The sequence below is a fragment of the Epinephelus moara genome, chromosome 17 (assembly GCF_006386435.1).
Source record: "Epinephelus moara isolate mb chromosome 17, YSFRI_EMoa_1.0, whole genome shotgun sequence".
In the NCBI taxonomy this organism is placed as follows: Eukaryota; Metazoa; Chordata; class Actinopteri; order Perciformes; family Serranidae; genus Epinephelus; species Epinephelus moara.
Window position 1 is genome coordinate 20,717,000 of NC_065522.1, and position 24,278 is coordinate 20,741,277.

Below are 24,278 nucleotides of genomic sequence, written 5' to 3' on the forward strand. Positions count from 1 at the left end.
GCAGAGGTTAAATCATCTTACTGGGACTCCACTGAGCTTTGGTCTGGTAAAGTTTTGCAAGTCAAACCTGAGTATACAACTTTACCAACAGCAACTCTTCCTAATTTATGTATCCTTTATTTAGCCAGTAGAGTCCTATTTAGATTTCCAGGAAATCATGGTCAAGATTGGCAGCACAATCCGCATAATCAGTTTCACTTCAAAATATATTTCATCAAGTAAAACATACAGTATATAGAAGCAACACATACAGGTAAGAGGAAAAATATGTATTTTTAATTATGGCGTGATCTATCCCTTTAAGCCACATCTCATCGCTTTCCTCAGCAGATGAATTTGCTCAGTTGCTAAATGGTTTATTCGGTTTCATCATATGACCCAAGTAGGAAGTCTGAACTTGTGATTACAACTAGTTGTACATGTGGGGAGACCGTAAACCCCTTTGTCTGGCAGAAGCATCTGTAACACCACAAGGTCTAAAGTGTCCAAAGAATTTGTTGTCAGACGACTGTTTTCAAGGTCATGAATGCACCTTTAAGTTTAAGATTTATCACAGTCTTTGAAAGCTCATAAGAGGGCTGCTCAGTTTTAAAAACATAATTTATATTGGTGTTTTTTCTGTTCTTTAAATGGGTAGGATTCCTAATTATTATTAGAGTGACACTTTGCCCAGAAAGTTAGTTTGCTGCAAGTGGCGTAAGAACAAAATGGACAAGCAGGGACACTGGCACATGGGCACAAGGCATTTTAATTAAGGGAAATGGGATCATAGTATCATTTTAACACAATACAGTAAGTTTTTGCTTTAGACCCACGGCCCACCATTAAGTTTCAGTTTTGGCCCTCCAAGTGAAAAGGTTTGGGCACTCTTGGCTTGTGACAACTATATGAAGATAGAGTGTGTTGACCTCTTTAGATGAAGGGTTTTGACATTGTTACTGAACCTCTGTGGCACTAGGCCTCTTGGTTGCTGCACAGCAGGAAGTTTACACTGTTACAATACCACCAGCATTTTGTAATCATCCTGTATTACAGTTGTGTCTCATAAATGCTCTCATGCCAAGATCTCTTGATGTCCATTCATCATTTTTAAATATGACTCACGTTTCCTGTAAAATATTTCCCCTTTTTGTCCTTTGCTCAGTTACATCAAAGGAAATGAGCGGTGAGCTATGAGCCTTTAAGGAGATTAAGCACATAAAATCCTGTAACGTGGCTGTTTCAGTAGGGTGTTATGTAATAGTAGACAGAGGTGATGCAGGAAAGAGTGAAAGAAAGCACGCATTGATGAAATGCGTCTTACAATATGCAATGATTTGTTCTTGCAGCTGAACATTGCAAAATGAAAAGTCAGTTAATTTTGTAAACAAGAACTCCATGTACTCTTTTGGACCTTTTTGACAAATAGGCAGCAGCAGAAATTTAATATTATAAAAGCTTTATTAATCCTTTAAAAAAACCTGGAGCGACATCACTTTTCTTGTGCTGCTTTCAGATGCCTTTCACAAGTATTTAAACAATTTTTGAACCCTGAGCAAACTGAGCAAATAATAATAATAATAATATCATAAATAATGATTTTATCTTTTTTTTTCTTTTTTTTAAAACTAGGGAAAAAAAGTAAAGAGCTATAGAAAAAATGTATTAATAATAATAATAATAATAATTATTATTATTATTAAATTAAAAAAAAAAAACAGTTACAGAATTATTATAATTTTTAAGCACTCCTTTCAGGTAATTTCCTTGTTTGTTTTTTTATTACTAATTTTCTTGTTTTTTCTCTTTTTACCAGTTTCTTGGTAATTTATTGGGTCATTTTTTTCTTTTTCTTTCATTCGCTCATTGCCCTCTTCCCATGTTTTTTAAAGAAATCAGGCCAATTTGCTCAGGTTTCAAGGGGTTACGTTAACAAACACAGTCTTTCGTATTTAATGACAAATGACCATACAAATTACAACAAAAAGCATGTGAAAAAATGTAATAATTTACATAGCAAAGTATACATACAGAACATTAAAGTCGGTGCCATACAAGTCGAACATTCTTTTAGACGTATAAAAAAACATGGCTCAAAATCATATAAAATATACAAGCAAATGATTATAATTTTGTGCGTTTCTGGGCCGACAATGCTTTTATTTAAAACAAGCATGGTAGCGGCTCTGTAAAGCTATACGTCTGCAGACTGGTGCTTTGAGTTAATGTTCACCATCTTAGCTTAGCATGTTAGCATGCTAACATTGGATTATTAGCACTAAACACAAAGTAGAGCTGAGGCTGATGTGAATATCATAAGCTTTGCAGATATTTGGTTACAACCAAAGCACTGGACAAGTTGAAAATTAGACTTGATGGTTCACCCTGAGGGGAGCATGAATGTGAGTGCCAAATATCATTGCAGTCAATCCAATAGTTGTTGAGGCATTTCATTCAAAACCAAACAAATGCTAATCTGGTGGCCCCACGGGAAATTTGAGGGGATGACCACAGTCATTCATTTGAAAGAAAACTTTGAACTTCTGGTGGCAAAGTCATTAGGATTCATCCTCTGGGGATAGGGCTGACCCGAATGCTTCAAGGATTCAAAGCTTCAGTCATTGCCATAGTAATCAGCGTCCAAACCAGTATTCGAATGCTTCAAATTTTGTTTTGTTCACCACTAAAATGGTGGAGGAAACTTTGCATCTGGTGATGGGGCCAACCCACAGTGTTCAAGTTATTAATAACTTACAGAAACATTGCTTACAATAGTCCACCTTCCACCTTCTCCTTCTTCTCCATCTATCACTCTCTCTCTCACACACACACACACTTAGTGGCGCTAGGTCCTACTAAAGTTGGCTCTGGTGCAGGTGGTTGATTAGCCTTTATGATTATGATTGATTCATGGGTGATTAGAACTGAAGCTTCACAGTCTCTAAAATGGTATATTGGACAGCCCTACTGGGGACTTTGAGTTTTTCTACCAAATTTCATGGAAATCCATCTGATCATTGTTCAATAATCTTCCCGGATATAAAAGTTATGTATAGAAAAAGGTCATAAATACAAATTTGGAGTCAACAAAGTCTGTCTAATTCATTAATAAAAAAGTAGTCCAAAGAAAACAGCTTGCATTTGGAGGAGAGTTTAAGTGCTGTACTATATCTGGTCAACACTGGCCATAGTCTTGAGCTCAGACTCGTCGACCTCTTTTCCCGCCATATTGCTGCTCCTGTCCTTGTTCTTGCCTTTGAAAGGCCTTCCCAGTTTTGTTGATAGCGTGTGCAGGACAGAGCCATCATCCGGTGAAGAGCTGCTCGTGCGGCCGCCGCGGGTGAAAGTAGACGTGGTCCTGCTCTCTGAGTTTGTGGCCTCGAAGAGCTTACCCATGAAGCCTAGGCCGGCCTGGCGGATGTGGGAGCTGCCGGCAAACACGTAGAGTATGGGGTTGACAGCGCTGCTGAAGTAAGCAAAGGCTGTGACATTTGGTCGGGCTGTTTTGGCAGCGGCCATCACTGAAGCACTGTCCAGCAACTGACCGACGACCTGGAGAACGGAGAGAGTGAGGAGATGTTAGAGAAAGGGAGGGAACAGAAAAAACAGCCCAAAAAATAAAGGTCCCCAGAAAACAGGCCTGGTCAAAATCATTGGAATTACCTCTTCTATAAGGGCTCAAATAAATTCAGCATGATGTACATTTCCACAACACTAATCCCAGAGCCTAGTCTCACTCTTAAATCATCGAAATCCGGCACCTGGGCAGTGACTTGCGGCATCAGAAACCAGCGACAAAAGGCGTCCTTTAACGTCGGCTATGTGCCATAATAGTATAATGGCGCCCAGCGGCGAGGCATGGGCAAAAGTTAAGGCGGGAAAAAGTCCGACTGAGGTAGGGATGGGTCCAACAAACAGATTTGAGAGAGAGTGGTGTTTGCATCCTTTAAAATTCTAAAGCCAAACCCTTTTCTTTTATTCTTGTTTAATGAAAAAACAAGTTAATTTGTGATGTTGAACTGATGTAGTACATTTATTTTGAAAGAGATCGTATGTAAACGTTAAATTTCCTGTGAAAATGGAAGTGTATTCTGAAAGAAGACAATGCATGTAAGAGGCAGAACTTGACTCACCTCACTGTGTCTGATAGGTTTTTCTTTAAGTAGAAACACTGTTCTCTTCTTCTACTTAATCACGCTCAGTTCTACGTTTCCCATTTTTCAGTTGGTGTTTAGCTATTGTCCATGAAAGTCACCATTTTCTGCAGCACTTTCACATTTAAAGCGATGAGGAAAGCAGGGGTGGTCTTGGATTGATTGCCAGTTGGCCCTGGCAACCAATGGATACATAGCCCAGTGGGCCAGCCCAAGAAAATATACCAATGGGCCAGACTACCTGTATTATTGGCTGGTCAGACAAAAAAAAGGACAGTTGTGTCAGCCTGTAGGCACGTATGCCCACTGGGAAATTGCCCGGTATGCCAGATGGCCAGTCCACCCGTAGAGGAAAGGGAGGAAGTATGCGCTTTGAGACGCTTGAAGACTTTTAATTTGGAATATCTGTGGAGTGTTAGTTTGTGTGTCTACCAACAATTTGGTAGAAAAACTGTACCAAACACACACATTCTCTAAATTGCAATAACCTGCTGAAACTCCTGGTCAGAATTCTTTCAGTGTTCATTGCTCATGAGATTTTCAACCTTCACGGTGGGGCTGCCGATTACAGTGGCCAACTCAGAATGTGAAAACACGAATGTATGTGCAACTGTAGAAACATGGTGGTCTCCATAGATAAGGACCAACTCATTCTAAGGTAATGAAAACACAGTTCTTGTTTTCAGGTGATTATACACTAAAGTAAACACACCTAATATATTATATTCCATTTCTGCCAATATACCCCCTAAACCCTACACACTGGACTTTTTAAAAACAGTACTGTGTCTCTAACTTTACCTGTTATAACTCCTGTAAGTCAACATGCATTACAGTACTGCTAACCCTGAAAGAATTTTGATAACAACGATGATTTTAAAGGCAAATGGTCCAAGGACAATTTCCCAGAAGAAACGCCACATACTTGAATACTTGCACATTGGCATCTAATGGAATCAGAAGCAGTTTCTAGCCCATGCTGGTCAAACAAACCTGTATGATGTTGACAATGTGATAGGGCAGCCAGAATACTGCAAAAGCACACATGATTAGCAGGATGAGGCGGCTGCCTTGTCTTCTGCGATGGAACTTGGCGTTTTTCAGACGGCAGATGATGGAGGAGTAACAGGTGGTGAGGAGGGAAAAAGGCACCAGGCAGCCCATGACGGTCTCAAACACGTACTGGAAGACTTCATGACCCACGCTCCTCCAGTGGTACGGAATACAATAGTACAAAGTGACATTGTTTGACCCTAGTTTCCCCAGATTACTGTCAGAGAAGAAGAAGAGGAAAAAATACACAAACAGAAAGTTAATGTGGCACTAGATACACCAGCCAGAGACATAGCTAAAGGCTGTTTTAACTCAAGTCTGTAACAAGATGTTTAGTAAAATCTGTGACAATTGAGAGAGAGAGGGATTCAAAATTACTCCTACGATCAGTTCAACTGTAAGTATGGAAGGTTATTAGTGACAAAGCTATAATGCAAAGTGTTACTGAAGCCCTGAGCCCGCAACAGCAAGCATGTCTCTAAAATGTTGATCATTTATCCTGAGCACCTTAAGCCCGAGGCCATCAGGGCGCCTCACCCAATAGTTTGTTGTTCATAGAGTTCCCATTTCATGCTGTCTGACCATGAGCAGATTATGAGACAATGGCCCCTGGGTACTGATATACAAAAGGTCCTATCATCTCTCCTACAAAAGAGCAAGACACACAGACTTTGTGGAGGGTTTGTGTCTCTTTGTAGTCATTATGGATCTTTTTGTAGTTTCTTTGAGGAAATTTTGTCTTTCTTGATCGTTTGGTGTTTCTTCATGGTCATTTTAAGTCTATTTGTGGAAAATGACCTTTTGTTAAGCCCCGCCCCTTTGTGATGGTCCGACAAGCTGTCGGAGTAAGCATGGAGCCCACAGTGTAACTAACTGCACTCCCTGAGGAAATATTATATTTTTGGAAAAATATATAGTGATTATAGTGAATAAAGGGAAACTTTGCTGATATTGAACCAGCTGTGTGGCATCACAGTGTGTGCAGATGAACGGTGTTTGGCTTCAACCTCAGCCCAGCACCAAGACCTCCGCTGCTGGACAGGCAAGGCTCTACAGGGGAAGCCAAACACTGTTCACCTGTGCACACTGTGATGACACACAGCTGGTTGAATATCATCAAAGTTTCCCTGCTTCCCTTCACTGGTTCCTGTACAGCAGGGTCGGTCTTTGTTTCACTGTTATAATCATTGAAAATCAAAAGCAGCATGTGTATACATTCAGTAGGCTATATCTTCAGTAGCTAGCTAGCTAACCCTACACTTTTCAGGGTCTGATTTTGGTTTTGGAACAGGGAAGAAACGTATATCTTTTTCCAACCTCTCCAGGTAACGAGTATCATTAATACACGACGTGCCCCAGGCACAACATTTAGCTCCAAATCCACAAAACCAGCCTGAAAACGAAGGAAATCTGAAACGACTGCATTAGAGTCAATGGAGCACAGCTGTGTTGATGTCGGCCTGATGCTACGTTATGACTGGCCAGTCTGGGTCCAGGGACGGGACTTAGGGAAGAGTCAATTTCGAGTCTCTTCTTGGTCAGTGTGTATTAATTTGAGTGACATTTTGTAGGTACAGCCCATTGACATTTTGGTTATGAAACTAAAATGGCATACTTCTAAAACCTTTTTATCCTCTCACTTGTTGATATTCGCCAGCAGAGCTACAAAATTACATCCTTATAATCTATGATCTAAAAAGTTCTGAATTGTGACTATGGGCCTTTCCCAAGCCACTCCCTCAACTCCCTCCCTACCCACTTCCTCTCTGTTTCTGCGTTCACAGGGAGGGTCAGCCACATTGAGTGCCATCCCAAACAAACTAGTGGGGAGTGGAAGTGGGTTATAAAACCCTACAACAGCGATCTGTATCAATGCTGACTTATTGTCCACACGCATAGTTTTTTTAAAAGATTATTTAAAAGATTTTATGGAAAAACTTTTCTTAATTCCACACTGACAGACACAGATATCAGTTTGCTTGACTTCAGCTACTTTCACTGTGGCAGCAGCCATTAAAAATGTAGCTTTGCAAGTTTAGAAACATAATAGACCCATATGTACAAGGAAATCTTAGTCTCACCTGCGGTAGAAAGGCATCGGCAGCGACAGGATGAATGCCATCACCCAGACCACCAGCAGGAGAACCAACAGGGAGCGCTTGGTTCTCATTCTCTGGGACAGAAAAGGCCTGGTTACGGCCAGCCAGCGGTCCATGCTCATCAGGCAGATGAGGTAGATGGACACATACATGTTCACATTTGACAGGTAATGCACCAGTTTGCAGGCTGCCGAGCCAAACTCCCAGCCCTGACCTCCAGCCAGGTAGCGCAGGAAAAAAGGGGCACTGAGCAGCACGAAAGCATCCGCAATAGCCAAATTCACTATCAACAAACAGGTCACTGAGCGCTTCTTCACCTGGCAGGCCACAGACCAAACCACAAACAGGTTGCCGGGGAAACCCAGTACGAACGCCAGGGTCAGGATAATAATGCCGACCAGGTGGCTGATGGACAGAGAGGAGGCAGCGGCGGCGGCAGCGGTGGTGGTGATATTGGATGCCATCAGGAAAGCCTCTGAAGAATCTGAGTTTGGATTCGACACAGCTCTGATACTGACACGACCTTTCAACAGAAAAAACAGGAAACAGGATATGTTGTATGAAGGTTTGTGAGACGTGAAGGTGTATAAATGCTGAGTAGCACTGCACTATTTTTTTTGTTTCTTATCGTGTTACTGTATCTCTGTCTACGCTACATATTTCTGTGCCATATTAGTTCTCATGGTGGACAGAAGAGCTGCCTGTTGTTAGATAAGCATAAGAGAAGTTGCAGGTCATGAGTTGCCTTTGTGGATATGGTAGGGTTTGATAAGTTTGCTAAGGCCTGATAAGTCCAAGACGAAGGGGAGAGCTTTAAAATCTGATGCATTTTAAGTTCTAAAAATCAGTGTTTGGGAAATAGAAATTTGTTGAAATGTTTAAATAAAAAGATCCCATTCTTTTCCTATACCTGCAAAAAAAATTCATTGTATGCTGCTTATCTTGTCGCTGACATTGGGTGAGAGGCGGGGTACACCCTGGACAGGTCACCAGACTATCACAGGGCTGACACATAGAGACAGACAACCATTCACACTCACATTCACACCTACGGCCAATTTAGATTCACCAATTAACCTGCATGTCTTTGGACTGTGGGAGGAAGCTGGAGTACCCAGTGAAAACCCATGCTGACATGGGAAGAACATGCAACCTCCACACAGGGTTCCCCATTGCTGTGAGGCGACATTTCACACTCCACCGTGCTGCCCACTAATGTAACAGTCCTGTTTTACACCACATCATGACTAATAACTTTGAAATTTCTTTCAAATAAAATTTCTTAGCAAACTCTGTAATTTAAATATCAAATCAAGAACTTTTTCAGACTTTTCATTTTGCTTCTTTTTTTGTTTTTTTAAAAAACTGCTGCTGAGATTTCTGCTCCTTCTCTTATACTTGTGTGAAGAAATTTATCTTTTTGTCAAACTCTTCAGAGGAATATCTATTTGGAAAATTAGGACAGTTTTGCCCTTAAAATACTTCAATAAGACTCACGGACCTTCAGCGGTTGATCTCTTCTCGAACAGTAAATCCACTCCAAGCGTTTACCAATCTCCACCTGTTTTACACCTTGCCTGAGCTACTCTGAACTCCCAGGCTTCCCTCTTTGCTTTGGAGACTGTGTGTAGAGAGAATAACAAAAAAGTACATATATTGGGTAAGATGGTTCATGTGAGAGGAAACCCAAGACCACAGGAAATCCGCTTGAGCTCACTGGATTGCGATATCTCGGCTGTTCCTCCCACACATTTTATTCTACTATTACAGACTGATGCTGCAGGTATGACATGATACTGGTGCACAGAGCAGCTTTGTGGTGAAAAATGTTCACACTGCAATGGTGTCCTGTGGGGGGGACAGCAGCTAGGTCACTGGCAGAGAAATGAAGCGCGTCATCACTGAAGAAAAGAGTAGAGTGGATATCGTGGAGAGCCAAACATGTTGTGAAACTGATGGCATCATTTTCAAGGAAGAGCAGGAATGAACACCACAAGAGGTAGTCATCATGAGGGTGAATAGGTGTGTGTGTGTGTGGGGGGGGGGGGGTGGGGGCGGGTATATTTCCAGTAAACTGTCAAGATCTTGTTGATACAAGAGTGTTAAATCATCTTGCACCAGACATCTTCGCAGATTTACCGCATATGCCCCTTTCCACGTAACCATACTTGCATAACAAAGTTGTAACAAGCGGGAGAGGTGCTTTACTTCATTTTGTATTTTTCTGCTTCATTTTATACTGACAGTGAAATATTAAAACTTTCCGGTGTAGGGTTTTCTCTTTAAAGCTTCATTAATACCTTCATATTACAATAGATGACTGTGCAGGGGCGGAGGACTGAGCAGACAAAGGGTACGAATGTACAGGGTCAAAAGTTGCAGAGAGATCCGTGAAAAGTGCTTGAAATACTATTTTAAAATCATGATCACACCCAATCAAAAAGGACGTTCTCCAAATTTTAATGGTTGTATAAACAGGCCGAGAGACTGAACTTTGAAAAATTTAGTCTTGCAGGTGATTCGATGTCCCCCCTGTCCTCAAGTGCTGTCCTGGTCCTGATGAAGCTGTCTGATAAGCCATGTGTTTTCAGGGGAGGAAATCTGGTTTCCAAAAGACAAGAGGGATGCAGGAAAGAAAAAGAAAGAAGATGAGGGGAAAACCCCTCACCTAGTTCTTTCAGAAGAAAGATGAGCAATGATTTGCTCTGAAGTTTGATGCAGCAGGTAGAGTTTTTTGCTGGAACGGACTAATATCTGCCAGCTCAGCCTTGTCAGTGTGAGTCAGTCAAAAGTTAAGGGTGTTGATAACAAAACTATGACTGAACAGGTTCTTCAGCACCAAAGGTTTTGTTGTTTTTTTTCACACTATGTCCCTTTCAGCCTTTCAAGTGGAGTCAGAGCATTGGGAGAGGTAGTGTAATGAAGGACTAAATGACTTTATAACTGTTCAGTTACTTTTTTCTGTGGCACAAAAATAGAATATATAACTACACCAACAAAAAAAAAGAAAAGAAAGAAAGACACAAATATTTTAAACATTAGTATCGGCCAAGAATTTCAAAATCTGTGCATCTCTAGTTCAATTGACCCTTTGCAAAGTCCCGCCCCTGGACGTAGACTGGCCAATCATAACGTAGCACCGGGCCGGCTCAGACCAGGGTCCCACGTTGTGCCTGGGGCACGTCGTGTATTAATGACACTCGTTACCTGGAGAGGTTGGAAAAAGATATACATTTCTTCCCTGTTCCAAAACCCAAATCAGACCCTGAAAAGTGTAGGGTTAGCTAGCTAGCTACTGAAGATATAGCCTACTGAATGTATACACATGCTGCTTTTACTTTGTAATGGTTATAACAGTGAAACAAAGACCGACCCTGCTGTACAGGAACCAGTGAAGGGAAGCAGGGGAACTTTGCTCATATTCAACCAGCTGTGTGTCATCGCATTGTGCGTAGATGAACAGTGATGTGGTGGTTCACTTTTACACTGTGATCTGTAGCCTATAGTTCGGCTTTAGCTTCTAACTATCTTTGTCTTTTTAACCTGTTGTTGCTGCTGAGTCAGCTTGACATCCTGGATATATCCTTCAAACACAGACTGTAGACCCCTCTGTCTGCTTCTCTCTGGAATCAGTTTCATTTTCCAAAAATATGATAATATTTCATCAGGGAGTGCAGTTAGTTACAGTGTGGGCTCCATGCTTACTCTGACAGCTTGTCGGACCATCAAAAAGGGGCGGGGCTTAGTGAAAGGTCAATTCTTATTTTAAACACAGCATCAGTATCAGTCCAGAATTTCAAAATGCATCCCTGGGTCAATAAGAAAGTTAATTTGTATATTTCATTATTATTTTAAAATGTCACATATTCTCGTATCTTTTATAAGACAAGACAACTAAAACTAAGAGTAAGAAAAACAGCTTACAAATTAACACTACCTATAATTCATACATTTGAATAATGGGGTGTTTGAGTGTCTTTCAGATCGTTGTTTTCATTTTACGGCCAACAACTTCACTGTTTTGATTCACTCTCGCTGTTCTCAGCCACACAAGGCAGCTGTTTTTAGTACATAAAGCTACACAACCTGCCCATCACCAAACTGCAGAGAGACCTAGCTAGCGACTAGCTATTAAAATAAGGTGAAGCATTTAGCAACTGAAAAGCCAAATATTTCCCTCGAAAGTTGTCTGAGACCAAAGAACAGAGCTAAACGGAGAACCAAGACTCCAAATGATTGCTAATAATGCTCTGTGTCCTCTGGACATGTGAGTTGACAGCTGCTTACTAAGATAATCAGCACAGACAATGCACGTAACAGGCAGAACTTGACACGGCATCCCAGAACGTCAACAACCAACGCACCCAGGGTACCATTCACGTCGTATCTGGACGTGCAAAGTTCATAACCGAATGTTGATATGTGACGAGGTCCGAGTGAGAATGTGTTCGACCATGGCCATTTTGGTTTTCTGCAACCAGAAGTGACCATATTTTCGCGAGAGGGTGGAGCTGTTGAGGAGCGGGGGGTGGATCTGACTCATAGACCGTAGTGAAGCCTCACAGAGAACCTGTCACTCAGAGGCCACACCCTTTATTATGCATAATTTTAAGCCTTAATAAAATGTAAACAGGTGAAATATGTCTTAAGTAACCTCCATTCATGCAGGTGTCAGGAATGGGCAAATGGAGACCAAAACCATTTTTTTGTACCAGGCTGTAAACATGTTTATTTCTGCTGTTAAGTTGGGTATTTTAACATGAGGGTCAATGGGGACTGACTCACCTCTGAAGCCAGCCCAAGTGGCCATTAGAGGAACTGCAGTTTCTGGCACTTCCACATAGTGATGGCCAAATGAAGCCTAATGGACCACTTTCTTTATTTTCTGACCCCACCAGATGGCGCTCTTGGTTTAAATATAAAGGCTGAAGGACTTGCAATGAACTGTGCTTTCAAGCCTTTGTTGAACAGACAGCGCCATCTGGCGGCGTCAGAAAATAAAGACAGTGGTTCATGAGGCCTTATTTGGCCATCACTGCTTCCACATTGGCCTCATATCTCAAGCCTGGAGGTTGCCACTTTGTTCCACCATCCCCAAGTGGCCAAAAAATTTATCAATTAAGCTTTAAAACATTTGAAAAACTGTTAGAGCGAAGCACGCAAAGCAAAAACATTGGTGCGAATATTATAAAAAACAAAGTCAAGTGCTTCAATCTGTGCTCACCATGCACTGTTTCAGTTCATTTTGACATTTTGGTGCTTCCCCCTGGCAATTTGGCAAAAAACATAACAACAAGAACATCTGTAAAAAATAAAATAATTTTGATATGACAGTAAAAATGTACAGTAAAACCAAGGCAACACCTGGGTCCTGGATAATGCTCCACCATTCTTCCTTCCTTATGAAATAACTCAGTACAACAATTACACTTAAGAATGCACCAGGCTGCAAGCTGTTCCAGGATCAGTATGCCAAGTGAAATCCCTCTCAATCTTTGTAACAGTCTCACTCAGAAGAGGGATTCACATTATGCACCAACTGGACTGCTGCTGAGTCTTTCTTGATTGGCACAAATCAGCTGTGTACGATGAACCCTGATGAAGCTTTAAAGGCCTGAGTGGTTTCCCCTACAGAGGAACAACACCCGCTTCAAGCCTGCTGAAGCTCGTGTCCTCTACTTCCCATTCTTCACTGGTTTGGTGTTACAGTTCGAGTGGGTGTTGGAGTCTGGATCTTTGTCCTTTAGCATGACGGCATCTGCGTCTTTGTCTTTGTCACGACTGTTCTGGCTGTTCTGTCGGCTCTTCCTGGTGGCCGAGTCCAGCCCCGTGCCCTCGAACAAGCGGGCCATGAACGCCAGCCCTTCTCGTCGGATGTAGGACTTTCCTGCGAAGGTGTAGAGCACTGGGTTGGCACAGCTGCTGATGAAGGCTATGGAAGAGGTAACAGCTCGGCTCTTGTGCCATATTGTATTCAGCCTGGAGGGTAGAGAAGTGAGGAGAGCATTTTGTTAGAGACCAAGGACTGACTCAGATTTTTATGAGAATGTACAAGAAAGAGTCACAGACTGTGCATAATTCCTTTGGTGAAAGAAGCACTCAGATAGTATTTCATAGAAATACCTTGTCTCTGCAGGAGAAAGTTGCAAATAGCAGAAAAACCTACAACTAGTGATGGCCAAATGAGGCCTCATGAACCACTGTCTTTATTTTTTGAAGCCACCAGATGGCGCTGTCTGTTCAACAAAGGTTTGAAAGCACTTTCAGCCTTTATCTTTAAACCAAGAGTGCCATCTGGTTGGATTAGAAAATAAAGAAAGTAGTTTATGAGGCTTCATTTGGCCATCACTACCTACAACTACCAGAGTGTATTGCGCCACACCAGACCAATAAACACTCGTTTTCACATAGGAAACAAAATGGCAGCTGGCCGGTAACAAACAACCTCAAATTACAGTCGAACGGTAAGAGAAAATATGATTCTGAAAACATTTGAGACAAGAACTAGACAACAGAGTAAAGAATTGTGGTTCATATTTGATAAGCACTGCTTAGTTTTATCACTCAATCTTAGCTTTTTCAGCCTCCATTTTACACTAGATGAAACAGTATGCCGCCAACTTCCTGTTCACAAATTCATTACAGTTTAACAGTGAAGTAACATATGTTTCTGAAGGCATTTTAGGTGAAGAATAGGCAATACAGTAACAGTATTTTGGTTAATGTTTGATCAGGTTGCATCAGCTGGTCTCTACTAAGCCTGGTCCTAACTGCTAAGTCTGGCTTTGTTAAGACCAGCCTTTAGAACACTTCCACATGACATCACTCACTAATCCTTCAGTTTATTCTGCATGCTGCTTTGCTATTGGCTTTTCTTGGCAAGACCCGCCCTACTCTGCCTCTGATTGGCTACACTGCATTTCTTGACGTGTCTTTCATGTGTCTTGCCCTAGACAGTGTATATTTAGTGGCTTTGCAGTGGGCACTGGAGAAATAGACACAACAAGGGCCAAGAAAAGAGCCAGAGCAAAAATAAATAAATAAAAGCTTTGCAAGTAACAAGCTACTTTTGCCATTTTCTCGTACCTTAGCTCGCTACATTTCTGTGTAGTGAAACTTCATTTTGATGTAAAGTAACTAGTAGCTTAGCTCACTACATTTTCTTAGTAGCTTGCCCAACACCGCCTTATACCTAGTCTTAACTACGTCCATTCTTAGCGATGTGAGTTCACGAGAATACCCAGCAAGTATGGCTATTGCCAAGCAGCATGCGTAATTAGGATACCTTATTAGCATTATCCCGCTGTCTTGCTATGTGTAGCTCATCATTTAGCATCTGCGACAACGTTTTTATGGAGGATCATGGAAAAAGAAGAATTTGACGGACATCGAGATGCAAAGATTAATAAAGCTGTACACAGGAGAGACGTATCTGTGTTCGATTGACAGCAGCTGGCAGGTGGAGCTTCACAGGTAAGGTAAAAAATGTCTTGTTAAAATGTTAAATTAGAGACACATTAAATGGCCTAATCGGACTCTAAATCAACTCCCAACTGTACACCATGTAAGGGATAATAACACTATAACTGGTTTGTGTTTGAATTTTAATATTAGCTTTGCAAAGTAAGAACTGTCGTATCACTTACACTTTTTTTGCCCAAACATCTGGACACAAAGCCCATGTAACCTGAGGACAATAAAAACGAAGTTAATAGTTAGTGGTTAGCATCTTTTTACACTTTAAACCTGGGCGTATGAGGGGCTGTACACATGCTGCGTTTTTTGCACCCATAAATCCATTGTTTTAAAGTAGATGCGCAGCAGGTGAACTCAGTAGTGTAGGGCCACCCAGAGCTCTATCCCACGAACAATATTTTAGGCCTAATACACACTACAAAACATCACCTGAAAGATCAACTCTGCACTCAGGATTTCTGTCAAAAAGGCTATGATACAGTGCTGGTTATAGTTGCTTAGTAACCTCAGATGCAACCTGTCTCCGCGCTCTTGAAAGTTTGCATAGAGTGGCACGCTCCAGTGTTTTCCAGGTGTATAAAGACGCAGCATGTGTACAGGCCCTGATAAATACACCAACTCTCTATCCATAATTTTTGGAATAAGTTTTGGATGAATGACATACTTGCACCACGTTGATGAGATGGTAGGGCAACCAAAAGATGCAGAAGGTCAACACGATGGCCAGGATGAGCTTCTCACTACGAATGCGACGGCGGAACTTGGTCTTTCGGATTCGCCGTAAGATGCAGATGTAGCTGACTACAATGACCCCATAGGGAATCACAAACCCCAATACCAGCTCCATCATGTACTGGAGGACCACCTGTGAATGGAAGATGAGAAAATAGAATTTAATATTCTAGCATTCTGCAGCGAACAGGGAAGTGTTTAAAAACCCAGAGATGCCTGTGGGATGGATTTCTTTTAATGTTGTCGAGTTCAAATCTCTGCCTTAAAAGACAAGCTAAATTGATTCAGGGAGTTTGATTCAGCTCTGTCGGTTGGTCGGTCAGTCCACAAAAGGTTTTGCCTTATGAGGCTGAAATTTGGCAAGGGGGTCAAGTGTGTTTGTGTGAAGGTGAGTGTTCGTGCCAACTAGCTAAAAGGGGGCATGCCAATGGGGGGATGCACGCACGTACGAGGTGGTAGTTATGGCAAATTTGCTCCTGTTATCAGTTAAAAGTGTTTGAATGCTTTCTCTGTTGCAGGTAGAGTTATCCCTGATTCAGCCCTTCCGAAAATTGGAGGATAAATCCGGTCTAAGACCTTGGTCAGTGCCAGTGTTCGACCTAGATTGGGCTCGTTGCCCCGATTACCTTTAAACATGTTTGATGATTATGATTACATCAGTACAGAGCAGCTGATGGCGTTGCCTAAAGTCTAACGTTACATACTACTGTTAACAGCAGTGATGGCCAAATGAGGCCTCATGAACCACTGTCTTTATTTTTTCAAGCCACCAGATGGCGCTGTCTGTTCAACAAAGGTTTGAAAGCGCACTTCGTTGCAAGTCCTTCAAGCCTTTATCTTTGAACAAGAGTGCCATCTGGTGGGGTCAAAAAATGAAGAAAGTGGTTCATAAAGCTTCATCTGGCCATCACTAGTTAACAGATATTAAAACTGACCCAGTTCAGACTTAAGATTCACAATGAGACAAAACCGTTTTAGAACATTGCAGAGAAAAGTTGCAGCAGCGTGACGGTGTAACTGTCTGACCTTGACTCAAGCCAGCTGACAGTGTCACCTGCGACTCAGCAGACCAGTTGGCTTGTCGTGAAGTCTGCTGTTCAAGTCAAAATGACCACAGACGGGGTGTTCACTTGCTGCGGCAGGTGCTCTGTCCCCGCCGAGTCCTCCGTTCCCATCCTCACAGTGTGTGGTCAGACGGTGGGTCGCTGCTGCTGCTGCTCACAGTATGTGCTTATGCCCCCACACACACACATTCTCATTGACTGATTAATTGGCGCTGGTTCTTTATGTTATTGTGGTGTATTTATTATGAATACAGTCCTCTTCATGTGCTACTGAGCAACTTTAATAGGAATGATCAGAGCCACTACCTACATTAGCTTAGATTAGATTAGCGTAACATATAGGCTGCAACCAGGGGGAAGCAGCTTGCCCGATTTTGTCAAATGTAATGAAAATAATGAGACATTAGCCCCTATAAAACTAGCTCACTGAATAATGTGATGTATCTTGCCTAACTGAGTTATAATACAGCTATATTCTCCATGTGTCCAGTCTTTATGCTAAACAAGGCCAATCATCTCCTGTGTGCTTCATATTCAGCATACAGACATGAGTGTGGTATCGATCTTCTCTAACTCTCATCAAGAAGGCAGAAAAGCACATTCGAGTTCCTTGAAATGTCTGGGACTTGGCACCAGTCAAGGCCTCCGTGCGCTTCATATGTTCTTGTTCATTCTAAGCATACTGAACCCTTCAGTCCAGACCTTGAAGCATCATGAGAACCTGTACATCTTTCTATTATTCAACAAAAAAATGTAGAGGATTGTTTTCTGCAACCTGGGAGGAAAGTGCTTTTTTTTTTTTTTTTTGATAGTATGAATATAATCAGGTTTTTGCTTACTCACATGACTGTCAATTACGTGGAGCGGTTCACACACAGAAACACCTTCCACATGCTTCACTTTCCTGAAGATCATTGCAGGAATGGAGGCGATCATCACAAACAGCCACACCACCGCCAGCAACCGCAATACAATCTTACGGCTGGTGACGATACTGGCGCGGCGCGGCCACAACACCGCCACCAGCCTGTAGATGCTCATGAGCATGATGAGCTGGATGGAGGCGTACATGTTGGCCAGACACAGGTAGAAGAGCACCTTACACATCACCTCCCCAAACACCCAGTTCTTCAAAACCAGGTAGACGATGAAGAACGGCGTGAGAGCCATCAGAGAGCCATCGGCAAAGGCTAGGTTGAGGATGAGGAGGGTGGTGACGGAATGTTTACGGGCCTTTGCCAGGATGCTCCAGATGATGAAGAGGTTTCCAGGGAAGCCCAAGAGAAAGACGAGGGTCAGGATGAGGGCGCCCACAGTGGTGGAATTTTTGTCGTGTACAATGCTCTCAACTGGTGAACTGGAGGTGTTTGGGAAGTGAGAAATGTTGCTGTGGGCCATTTTGGTTACCTGCCAAAGAGAGAATATTGGTATTTCACAAAGTGTAGCTCAATAGATTTACACAAAAAGCAACAAAATTATACAGTTTTTCTTCTTTTTTAAAAAGGAAAAGTACCTGCCGTGTCACTGTTAGCAAATAATACAAATGCTAACAAAGCAGACCTCAAAATATAGAGTCATATCTTACCTGGCACCAAGCTGCAACATTACAAAGTAACTTAACTAATAGCCTCACCTCTGAATCCTACCCCATATTTTATCTGGCACAGGCCTCAGTTTGACAATACAAGTATGTATCTCTGCAGGAAAGCGTGGGAGTGTGGCGCAACTGTAACAGGTTTTAACGGGGATTCTTAATTCCTGAACAACGAGACCAGACACGAATGGAGAGCAGCAGTCACTCTGCTGGTGTCAGCGTTTCAGCAATGATTCGTCTGAGTTTCATATTTTTTATATTTCTCTTTAGGCCTGATGAGGCAAGTTTATATCTGGTACCATCCAAACACAAAAGCAATTAAAAGTGCTTTAAATAAAAATTATATTTAATATGTATAAATACAATCAAGAGAAATAAAATGTGTAAATTTAGGGGAAATGATATGAAATAAAATACAAAATATTAGACAAGAAATATGGTCAGAAGTGTGTAGGCACCCCTATCAAAAATTAATCACATTTACTCACTCTACTTCAGTAAATTTCGGAAGTGCTTTTATGTCATATTTCCATCGATTGTTAACGTTACTCAATTACATTTATTACAAAACATGATCACTTTAAAAAATATGATGCATTGGTATAAATTACTGGCTAACACTATATAAAATAGATCAAATTAGCTCCCCCTCTTTCATATGAAGAACCTCTAAATTGATACATATTAGGTCACAGACACTAATTCCACTTCAGGAACCTCCATCTGCAAAGATTAATGTGGTTAGGCATGATTTGGACCACAATTTGGTTATCAGCTGCAGCTGAGGAGATAACTGGAGGAAGTGAAACCTATGATCAGAGTCGTATGACGCTTACTCACATTGGGCTCACTTCTTCAGTGATTTGAATTGTGAAATCAAACAATTCCCCGTTATTCTGGGACTCCCCTGAAACTGAAAGGACCCCTGGTTGAGAGACCAACTACAATAGGAGCGTCAAACTCATGTTAGTTCATGGGCCACATACAATAACCTTTAAGTATCATTAGCTCCAATATTTTCCCTTTTTTTGTGTGTAAAGAATCACAAGTACATTCTGTAGATGTTCCTCCTTTTACAAAACAGGTGAACAGCCTGACATGTCAAAAGAAAAACAAGTGCAAATTCAACAGTACGTCTCAGTTTTTCCACATTCAATCTGTCTACTTTTTACTGACATTACATGTGCATTTATCCATACATGTCCTGATACAGGTGTGATATAGATTCTTTGAATTGAAGCTGCCACTTGTCATGTCCAATATCTGTAAACATGGTCACAATAAGTATTTCAGAGAGCTGTATTCTGGTCAGGGCGGAAAAGCCACTGAAGCAGAATTTTACATGAAGTAGGCAACGCATTGTGGAACTTGCTCCTGAAACCTGGCACCTTTTTGTCGAGTTATCTAGCGCGCCACATCGGACCCTTTGTCAGAATTTGTGACACAGAGCTTTTATTTTTAAGTGTCGTATCCTGCTGTAGAGTGAGCGAATAACGGACACCTACTTCACAGCGACAGCAAACTAGCTTGACGACATGGCCAAAAGCAAGTGTGATGCTGAATATATTTAACTGAGTGGACCTTGAACTAATTGCTAAGGCGAAATCTGGACCAGTTGGGAACCACTGATCTAAAGAAACCTACCAGATTTAAATTTTTTGAAGCGTATCAGACACAGAGTATATTCAAAGTGATTTAGGACGCATTCACACTGGCGCTATTTGGTCCACTTTAAACAAACCCTGGTCCACTTGAAACTGGGGGTCTCGGTTCATTTGCAAGTGATCCCTGGTGCGTTTCGCTTACAGTGGGAAATGCAAACTGACTATACAGTGAACCAAACAGAGGAAGTGACGTAGAGCGCAGTGCATTTTGGGTAGGAAAAAAACAAAGCCAACAGCGCGAACCGGGAGAAGCAGAAGTAAAACAAGAAAAAGTTGGAAAATGTCTCGTGGGCAGACGTGGAGTAGTGAGGAGGTGCAGGCACTTATTGATAAATAGTCACAGGACTATATATTGTTGCTTGTGGCTACCCACAATGGATTCATACCAAAAAATTAGAAAACAAAACATTGGGCCACAGGGGGAGCCACAGCGATCAGTCGCATTTTAGCCATTTTTAAGCATTTTTCTGTTGTTATAGCGCCACCCAGTTGCCAATTAGAGTTAAATTTCTCCAGTCACCTTGAGGCGTCCTGTTCTACATATCTACCAAGTTTAGTAAAAATCAATATGGCGGTTAGGCCTAGATAAGAAATTAGCTCTCTAGCGCCCCCATTTTGTTTGATGGGGTCAATAATGGAGGGGTCCCCTCAGATTATGTGTGGTCATATGCCTACAAAGTTGCGTGGTGATGGGTGAAACCCTTGAGATGTTATACACCTTTATGTGATGAGCCACGCCCTCCGCAATATTCATTGCCTTATAGAAGCTCAGTTTTAGTAAGTTTTCCAACTTTTGCCAAGAGGGAACTTTAGATATTGGTCCCTAGATTATGTTCACCCAGTTTCATGCAGATCGCTCAAACTTCCTAGGAAGAGATCCATTTGAAGTGTTTTTCAAAAAATTCAAAATGGCGGAAAATCTATATAAGCGGAAGTTATGGGTTCTTGAGGCAAATGTGTTCCTCATGAGGAGAGGCATCTCTGTGCAAAGTTTCATGTCTCTACGACATACGGGGCATGAGATATGCTCATTCAAAGTTTGCAATTTCAATCGGTTGCTATAGCGCCCCCCTTTGGCCAATTGATGTAATATTGCTTCATTCGCATCCTCCCATGACCCTCTACCACTGTGCCACATTTCACATGGAGTTTTCGTCATTATATAGTAAGATGGAGCATTTTCTGATTAACACGTGGGATAGTTTGCATGGCTGGCATAGAGATGCATGCCCAACAGAAAAGTTCGCATTTCTGGTTCGAAGGAGAAGCACACTTACATCACTGACATAATGATAGACTTGGATATCAACAGCTTTCTGGATACACGCAAATCCTTTCAGGAAGGTGGGTGAAGGAATGAAAGACGGAGGCTGTGTTCACATGGTCGGTCAAGCCCGCCACCAATGGAAAACTTGAAAATCCGGACACAAGCGACAGACATTCAACTTTGCCACAGTGGCATATTAATCAGAGTATGCACAGCTGCATGTGAGCAGGAATACTAGTGACCATGTAAACAGCTTGATAGGATTTTTTTTTTTTTCAACCATAAAACCTTAATATTCTGTGCATGCAAACATTGACACTGTTGGTTGTGGTCTTTTTATGGGATTTGTTTCTACCAATAACAAAAATGTAAAGTACCAGCCTTATTTTTTTAAGAGATTTAAATATGTTAAGCCAATAGAAAGCTTTAGGAAGAGGATTAATGTGCTTAGTTCAGATATCAGCAGTCACACTTCACACTTCATACAACAGATACTGCTCATGTATTCCTATAGGCTCCTTCCAGGTAATATATGTACCATAGCTACTTCATGTCCCTGCTAAAAATGTTTCCAGGAGTGACATGTCATCACTTGTTCGACATATCTTGCCTATTTGTTCAAAAACACGCCCTTTAGGCTGACACTGAAACTATGCAGTGTGGGTGATGCTGTGTATACAGTCAAATATTCACACCCAAACCTGTTAACCAGACCTGTTTGATGTATCTTAGCAACCTGTGCAGTAATTATGGATTACCATGATGTAAAACAGTATGCAGTTGGCTGCGGTGGTAATGATGTGGAATGATTGTGTCTTGAGAACTAGATATTTGTTGAGACATTTTTAGTGCTGCTCCTGTAGCGTATATTTGCATCACATTTAAGGGGGTGTGACTTTAGGAACGGACTGTCCTTAGTTTAAATGGTGTTTTTTAAGAAAACAAAAAAGGTAAGTTAATTATTAATTCTTTTACGTTTTTGGTTCCTAGTCTGTTTTCTTTTTTTTTGCATTTTTGTTTGGTTGATTTTACACTGAATAAAAGATTATTCAATGTGTAAGATTCAAGGGGAGTTACGGGCATCAAATGGTGAGGATTCCAGATTTCATCCAGTCAAAACTTATCCCGGTTAGGAGTCTTTCTTTGTTCAGGAGGTTTTTACTGGCTGCCAAATATCTGCAGAAGTCTCTTCCTCTCCAAAACAAACAGACAACGTGATTAAAACTAGTAAAAATGCTGAACAAAGCAGTTTCACATTACATATCTGTGTTTCTCCTATGCTGTTTGGCCGCGAGTCCAGCACCTGCTCATGTGTGCTCATCTTTTTTATCTGATCTGGATGTTCAGGAGGTTTTTACCATGAGCCGAATTATCCGCAAAGGTCTCCTCCTCTACAAAACACATGGACCCAGTGATTTAAACTGGTAAAAACACTGAATAAAGCAGTTTTATCTCGTTGCAGATGGTCCGTTAACTATGGTGGCCGACGAGACGAGAAAACAAGTGCTAGTGTTTGGTTTGTCCATTTTGGGCTGCTGTAGAAACATGGTGGACTCCGTGGACAGGGGCCAGCTGCCTATGTAGATACAAACGGCTCATTCTAAGGTAACAAAAACACAATGACTCTTATTTTCAGGTGATTATACGCTGAAGAAAACTACTTGTGCTTATTATATCAATTCTGCCAATATATCCTCCTAAATCCTACACACTGGATCTTTAAGTTAAGTCCCTTTATTTATAGAGAATATTTAAAAACAGTGCAAAGTTGCTTTAGAAAGGCATCAAATAAAATGCAATACAGATTTATTACTTTTATGCTGATGATGTGATAAATAACCTTTCTTCTACCACTTGCTTTCAAAGAGGCTAACGTGACGTTGTATGAAAGCATTTTCCCCAGGTTTCAAAAGAAGAGAGACAAAGAGCTGTAACCACATGGCAGTGTTTACAGAAAGCCGGTCAAACCACATTGACAGTGGCATCAGAGCAGCAGCAGCTAGTAAAACTACGTCATATTGTGCAATAGCCTCGAAATGAGACACAGCACCAGCTATAACTGGTGTCATTGTCATTTTGAGTCCTTTCTGTTTCCGTAGGTCCTTTTACTCTTTTGGTTTCTTACGATACAAACATTAAAAGATTGATTCATCCCCTATTTTTTTAAGCTTTTATGACCTTTTTTACAACCAGAGCTCCCTGCAGTGACCACATCACAGACTATAAAACCTGACTGACTCAAAAGGTGTGTTTGTGTGTATTGTGTGACTCATGCACATACCTACTAAAACACACCTGCCTACAAAGAAAAACCGCAAACATTTAGTTGCACAGATTGCCATGTTGCTCATATTTGAACAAATCACAGCTGCCAAATGAACCTGACATTAACATCACAAGACCATGTTCTTAAAACTCAAAAATACACGGTAATAAATAGCAGAAAAAACTCTAACTCCTCCAAAAGAAAAAAAAAAGTTCAGAGTTTCTCCTCCAACAGTAGCAGTAACTGCAGCTGATTGCAGTGATTTGTTGGCAGTTGTAACCGCAGTGTTGTTGCGGACAGAAACCAACACAGACTCATGAATGGGAGACGGACAAATGAGACGCACTCACCTCAGTCATCAGCTGTTAGTCCCAACAGAAGACAGAGGACACTAAGAGCTGGAAGAGAAATCCGTTCTTAATGTTGTGTTTTCTTCTTTTTCTTCTTACCCTGTCCTCTCCCCACGTTTTCCCCCCACCCACTCTCTCGGTCTCTCTGTGACTGATTTGTCATGCTTGCTGTAACTTGTAGTGAGAAGGAAAGGTGTGTTCCTATTATCTGGCCTGCCTCTGCCCTGGCACTCTGTCAACATCCTCACATGTCGACCGAGGAATTCCATCTGTGTGTCTATGTAAAGCTTTGGTTTATTTTTCCGTAGCGTTATGGAAACCATGCAGATAACTGCTTTGTGCGTCCACAAACAAAATTCTACTCACCCCAATTGTATCAAAGTGGTAGCTAATATTTTAGCAGGGGTTATCTCAAAACCATAGCACATGAAAATCCAACTACCCTACATGGCCAAAATATGTGGACACCCATTATCTCCACACCATGACTGTGTAAAGCACTGTATTGTCATAATCTCACCCACTGGCATGTAGACTCCAATTCTGAAGCCTCAAGTTCGACAGTTTGGGCGTCACTATT

At 41.5% G+C, this 24,278-nt stretch overlaps 2 protein-coding genes across 2 annotated transcripts; both read right to left on the bottom strand.

Moving 5' to 3' along the window:
- Positions 1-1,966: 1,966 nt before the first annotated feature.
- On the bottom strand, positions 1,967-8,905 carry ltb4r (leukotriene B4 receptor). Its single transcript, XM_050067793.1, has 4 exons — positions 8,787-8,905; positions 7,268-7,808; positions 5,127-5,403; positions 1,967-3,531 (listed from the first exon to the last, which is right to left on the bottom strand). The coding sequence occupies exons 2-4, from the start codon at positions 7,747-7,749 to the stop codon at positions 3,145-3,147; spliced, it is 1,146 nt and encodes a 381-aa protein (XP_049923750.1). The 5' UTR covers positions 7,750-7,808; positions 8,787-8,905; the 3' UTR covers positions 1,967-3,144.
- Positions 8,906-11,983: 3,078 nt separating this feature from the next.
- ltb4r2a (leukotriene B4 receptor 2a) lies at positions 11,984-23,820 on the bottom strand. The gene is made up of 5 exons (XM_050067794.1): positions 23,699-23,820; positions 17,401-17,964; positions 15,426-15,626; positions 14,932-14,972; positions 11,984-13,264 (listed from the first exon to the last, which is right to left on the bottom strand). Exons 1-5 carry the CDS (start codon positions 23,705-23,707, stop codon positions 12,961-12,963), a joined length of 1,119 nt encoding a protein of 372 aa, XP_049923751.1. The 5' UTR covers positions 23,708-23,820; the 3' UTR covers positions 11,984-12,960.
- Between the last annotated feature and the right edge of the window lie 458 nt (positions 23,821-24,278).